This window comes from Rhamphochromis sp. 'chilingali', assembly GCF_963969265.1.
Source record: "Rhamphochromis sp. 'chilingali' genome assembly, chromosome: 2".
NCBI classification, from domain to species: domain Eukaryota; kingdom Metazoa; phylum Chordata; class Actinopteri; order Cichliformes; family Cichlidae; genus Rhamphochromis; species Rhamphochromis sp. 'chilingali'.
The window spans coordinates 41,877,805-41,884,146 of NC_137930.1; the positions used below are offsets into that span (position 1 = coordinate 41,877,805).

General features: G+C 40.4%; 1 protein-coding gene across 1 annotated transcript in view; it reads left to right on the forward strand.

The window, feature by feature from the left end:
- The window catches only part of gal (galanin/GMAP prepropeptide), a 5,914-nt gene extending 2,844 nt beyond the window's left edge, over positions 1–3,070 (forward strand). The window contains exons 4-6 of the mRNA XM_080875603.1: positions 543–638; positions 1,942–2,013; positions 2,954–3,070. Of these exons, the coding sequence (XP_080731729.1) occupies positions 543–638; positions 1,942–2,013; positions 2,954–3,015 (230 nt within the window). The 3' untranslated portion in view covers positions 3,016–3,070. The remainder of the gene's footprint in view (positions 1–542; positions 639–1,941; positions 2,014–2,953) is intronic.
- The last annotated feature ends 3,272 nt before the right edge of the window (positions 3,071–6,342 follow it).

Consider the following 6,342-nt stretch of genomic DNA (forward strand, 5'->3'; position numbering starts at 1 on the left):
TCCTTCCATCAAACCTCTACTTACTGCAATTCCATGAGCCAAGCCCTGCAGGTGGTCTGTACGAGTTTGGAAAGTGAACCAAACAATTACAAACCAAATATCATGCTGAAACTGTGTGACGTGTGAACAATGTCCTTTAGAACTTCTTACAGGAATCAGGTAGCGGTGTGCACTGTGTATGTGTGTGTGTCTGTTGTATGATGCCTCTAAACCAGTGGGATATTTGTACGTATTTTCTGTTACATACACAAAACTTTAACCATTTACTCCATATTATTTTTACTTTGTCAATTGTCATTTTCACCTTAATCAAACAGAAAATTAAATGTCACAGCCAGTATATTAAAAAATTAAGCAGCTGAAAAGGATTATTATTATTGTAAGTACATGAAAATTACACATAAATCACATTTACCAAAATGTTAAAATTGCTGAATTTCTAGTGAACTGAGCTGATAATGGGAATGAATTAATTAAATGCTTAGTTGGGCCATCTGATGTTTGTATGAGCGCATCAACTGCGATCACTCCTCATTATCCAGATGGACTAGATGGACTACATGGACACACGAGACTAGGAGACAAGCCGGGTCTGGCTGGGAAGAGGGACATAGGCCAGGAGGAGGACTTCAGAACAGGTCTGTATGTCTCACAAAGAAACAGGACAATCTTTCTTCCTCTTAAAGAAGATATTTTATTTCGAGTGTTATTTAACAATAATCAAAAGGTATTTTATGATGTATCTTCTTGGTTAATTTAATTTGATATACTGAATGTTTTGCTTTTATTACTGTTTTATGTATAGCTGTCATGTTGATTAGCTACCTTTAATGTATAAGGAACACTGAGGAAGGAGATGGTAGAGGGGGAGACCTAAAATGCCTTGAAGAAAATAGGAACTTGTAGTCATTTAAGTCCTTTAAATAGCCCAAAAGAAGAGGAGCCACATATATTTTAAAGGGAAACAGTGCAATAAAGCCTCAAGTTCCTAAACAAAATAATACCCCAGATTATTTATTGATGTATTATTTAATATTTTGTGTCTTTTACAAAAAAAATGCTAGTTTATATTTTGGAAACTCTGGAAATGTTTTATGTGTTTTATGATCATTTATCTAAAACACTGAATAAAGAAATCTAACAAAAACAAATAACAGCAAAAACAAGACAAGCAGTGCTTGTACCGTTTAATCTAAAAAAAAAGAAGACATCTGCATGCCAAATATCCTTGGGCAAGATACTAACCCCGTGTTTGCCTACTGGTGGTGGTCAGAGGGCCCGGTGGCGCCAGTGTCCGGCAGCCTCGCCTCTGTCAGTGCGCCCCAGGGCAGCTGTGGCTACAACGTAGCTTGCCATCGCCAGTGTGTGAATGTGTGTGTGAATGGGTGAATGACTGAATGTAGTGTGAAGCGCTTTGGGGTCCTTAGGGACTAGAAAAGCGCTATACAAATGCAGGCCATTTACCATTTACCATCTTTTAAAGCATACCAAAATTAAAGCGATCTCTCTCCTTTCACCGCGTCATAAAGTGTCATAAAGATTTTCCATTCATCAAGCCTTTAAATTACTGTTGTAGAAATCTTCACTGGTTTTCAGCAGCGAAACATTTCCACTGCGATGGACTAAGGCTGAAAGCAATAATCACAGAGTGTGAGGGCTAGTCAAACTAGGATCATTGGAAGGTGAAATGTTTTACATTTTTACGTTTTGTTTTTTTTAAAGAAAGCTTAGACACATCTACTTTGTATGGAATTCAGTAGCCTTCATGTTTCATTCCCATTAACCTTTGTTCATGAGTTCACAACTGATGCTTTGTTTAAATCTAATACTCCTACTTGTATCGTAAACCTTAGTATCTGAGAGAATTTCATTTCTCTGTATGATCTGTGTATATCAGAGCTCCTGCCATTTCAACCTGTCATTCTTGATGTACCTCCACAGGCGCCCTGAGAATAGCAGATGAAGAAATTATCCACACTGTCATTGACTTCTTGTCATACCTCAAACTTAAAGGTAATGCTTCTCACTTATTTGAAAGTGAGGGGAGTTCATGAACAAAATAATACAGGTCTGCATACAGAAGTCACTGCAACGACAAACTCTTAAAAGCACACCAAAGTTTGATTAGCGAACTTTTTCAGGTCTGTATATCGGTCCATTTGTTAAACATGGAAATATTCTTTCAGTGATAGAATCTTCATTTTCTATTGAATTAGCACACAAATTACCCCATGCACAAAACTAAATGTGAAAATGTAATGTTGCATATTTGACTTTATGACATCTAGAGGTGTGATAATATTGAAAATTGTTTAATCTAATCATACAATAAAACATACAAGTTTATCATCAGATCAAACCTGGCAGGGATCCTGTATAGCCATGTATACTGATAGTATTATTACCATGTCAGAGACTGTTCAACTGACTGCTAGTGCAGTATTTCTAATCAGCCAGTTACATTGCAGGAACTCAGTGATGCACAAGTTGGCCTGTTGAATTCTGCATCTACAACATGAAAATGTGAATCCATCCAGGCTTGTGCTGAAGGTTCAAGCTGTATGTCTTGGCAGAATGGTACCAACTGATCATATTGTTAATGACCATGTCCATCCCTATGTTACCAACAGTGTACTGATCCTCTAACAGGATAGCGTGCCATCTCACAAACTCCCCTCAAACTGATTTCTTGAACATGACAATGAGTTCACTGAACAGTCACCAGATCCTTCATGTGATAAAATCATGTCAAAATTTTCTTGTCATGTCCAAAATCTCAGGATAATACCTTGATGATTCAATGCCACAAAGAATTAAGGCAGTTAGCAAGGTGAATCTAATAGAGTGTCTGCTGAGTGCAAACAAACAGAGGTATGATAAAATGAAAAACAACTTTCTGCCTATTATGTCTCAGTATTGATGTTCTGTCTGTTCTGTTTGTGCAACATTACAGAGATGGGAGCCTTGGACAGCCTGCCTCCTTCTGTCACATCAGATGAACTGGCCAATCCCTAAGGCTTTTGCTTCTCTGTTATAATTGTTGTGTTTCAACTCTTCTCTGGACTCCAACTGCCATAAATGTATTGTAGCTCCTAAATGTTACAATATTGTAGCTCCTAGCACACTGGTAGGTTGGTAGATTTGTTCTGGTACCATCTGACTGACTGACCCTCAATATCAGATCTTTCTCCTCTTGTGTAAACAAAATTTTATATCCTCTTAAAGCCAGTAGTTGTGTGCTGACTATAGGTGGATCTACAGAATTGGTACTTTTGTATAAAACAACTCTATATTATCACCAGAATATACTATTATGTGTTTTCAGAGAATGGAGTGAAATAAAATAAATGGCACTAGACTCACTGAATAATTTGAATTTATTTCCTTCTAACAGTCAATTACACTGTTTATCACTTACATTTTAGCTACAATTAGTTTGTAACAAACATGCCTACACCTCTTTGATGTATGTTAAAAAATCTAAATTCAGAGTTTTACCTATGTAGTGTCTGCACAGTGTTAAGTGGTGACACTGGGGCCTTCCTGAGAATTACTGACGCCACAGGAGATTTCTTAGTCTCATGACGACTCTCTATGCTCAGCCTTTGACTTGAAAATTGAAGGTCAAATAGTGTGCAATGACGTAGCTCTGACCGACACTCATTTTGTAATGGTTAGAGACAACCTGTAGCAAGTAAGTCTTGACACTCACACAATAAAAGAACACAACAGTTGTTGGTGCCAAATAACCCTGTGGCACGGCATACAGGATATGACAAAACTCAGGAGTGAATAATGGCCCAGTTACGCCCAGCCAATAATTGACCAGAGGATCTGCATCAGTGGTGTGGTCCTGCCTGGAGCGTCAGCTGGTGAACCAGCCAGGTATTTCAAAAGTGCCTTTGTTCCCACTACTTTTAATCGAGGTCCCATTTAAGCACATTGCCATGGGCCTCATTGGGCCATTTCACCAGAGTGCAGCGGGATATCACTTTTAGAGTTGGATGTCTCGAGACCAATATTGTTAATGACCATGACCAAGACCACTTTTACGTGGTCTTGGTCTTGTCTTGGTCTCGCTGTCTCGGTCTTGCTATCTCAGATCGACATAGTGGTCGGGAGATTTGGAGTCAACAGTATCCGTGACACACAACGTAACGTTCGATAATGTGTCATGCGCTCTAAGAGCCGTGCTTTGAGAGTGCTTTGTAGTGAGTCAGAAGAGTCGACTCCCATTGAGCGAGAGCCGGCTCCTCACTTAATTTCCTTTCGCTGCTCAGCTCTCACACAGTGGCTCAACTATGCGCCAATTCCTCCATATTGTGGCCAATCACATGCGAGGATATAGGATAATATCATTATGTGAAAAACAGAGAGCGTGAGAGACGCGACAGTCAAGTGGAGCGTGTGTCTGTCCTCTCAGTAAGTGAGTGAGACAGTAGACAGGGCTGAGGAGGGCTGTGCGAGTGCAAAAACACATAAATATGCCTGACACCCGAAGCAGCATCTGGCTGCAGTTTAAAGACTTTTTTGTCTCGGTCTCAATCTTGGTCTCGTCTTGACTTTGTCTTGGTCTTGACTCGGTCTGAAGCAGTGCTACTGTGCACCATTTCTGCCATGAGTGTGGAGCTGGCACTGACTCAAGTGGGCATCCCATGAAGAGATAATAGCTGACTAGCTTTGAGTTACTGTTCAGCAGGAAGCTGCAGAGGTGTGTTGGACCTGATTAAAGAAAACTGGGAGGAAGGTCCAAGCCCAGCTAAAAAAGAAATTCAGTACATTCTGGACCCGAGAGCAAAGCTACACACGTTGTGGAGGTTATCACGATAAAATTTACTACAGGCCCAAGAACTTCAGCAGTGCCTGTACAGCAGAGGGATAAGGCTCAGATAATTTTCACCAAGAGACAAAGTGCTTGTATTATCCATTCTTCTACTTGCCAAGTGGCAAGGACCTTTCATGGTCACACGGCAAGTGGGAGATGTTGACTATGAAATGGTCCTACTCTCCTTAAAGCATGGAGAAAGGCTGAAACAGTTTTTCTCGTGAGCCTGGTGAAGGAAAGAGATGAGTTGGGGCTGGAGTTCCTAAATTCCACCATTCCCATCTTCCTCTGTTGTGATGACCATTTCACACAAGCCCAGAGAGTAGATGCTGCTGTATTGCAACATCGTTTTGCAGATGAGTTCTCCCTCCTGCCTGGTAATACCTCGCTCAAAGAGCACCATTTTGAAATGCACCTTGCTATGGTTGTTGCATTCACAGTCCTGTCAGTTACCTGTTGTTTCGAATGAACTGGTGGAACTGCTAAAGATGTGGGTAATAAAAGAGTTGCACAGTGCGTGGTGTAGCCTGTTAGGATTTAAAATGATTAAATGATGCAGTTTTTTATGATTTTATATACACAATGCAATGTGCTCATAAACGAGTTGGCACTCTGTGTTTAGACGGTCAAAAATGTCGTTCAGTGGTATTGACTGGACTGAAATATTGAGAATTGACGTAGAAGTGCAGAGGGTCTTTTTTGCTGCATGCTTACACATCACACCAGATAATGGTTAGAAGGACATTTTCTGGGCAAAGGGAGTCTGAACAGAATGTCCCGAACTAGATAAATGGAATCAGAAGTAGGTTAATATTAAATAATCAAGGCTGGACAGGGAGGTGTATTTGTCTCTGTCATTCCAGGAAAAGGAGCAGATACGAGGTCAGACGTGAGCGGAGCAGGGGACTCGAAGGGAGACATCAGGAGCGCCACGTTGGTTCCAGAAGAAGATAATTATCATAATAATGATTTTGTTGGGGTATAAAACTGTACGGGCAAATTCAGGGTCGTCTTTTCAGTGAAGACAGATGACTGTGTTCACAGAGAGGTCCAGCACTGTAAACTTGTAATTCCAACTGCTGAAGCAAATTAAATCTTTTTAAACAGAGGATATTTCTCCTCTACTTCCTTTGAAGAAATTGAACACAACAAGCCCCATAGTTCTTGTAGTGAAGATTTCAGGTCTATACAATTCTGTGTTGACTACTGTAAGGTGCATGAGGTCACAGTTTGATGCCCAGGTCGACCAGTTCCTGCACGGGTGGGCACTGCTTGTTTTTTCACGACACTGGCAGATTCCCTTGTCTCCAGAGTCCAAGGGAAAAACGTCCTTCTCCTCTCCGTGTGGTTTATGCCAATTTTTCACACTTATGTTCAGCTTGTTCAGAGCTACACAAGCTTAATTATTTTAATTAATTACCAAATGAAGGACAGGTGAGCTTTTGAATTTGAACTTAACTCATAAGTCATGAGAGCATTATCAAAGTTGATTCTTCACATTGACTTGCTCCCATTGT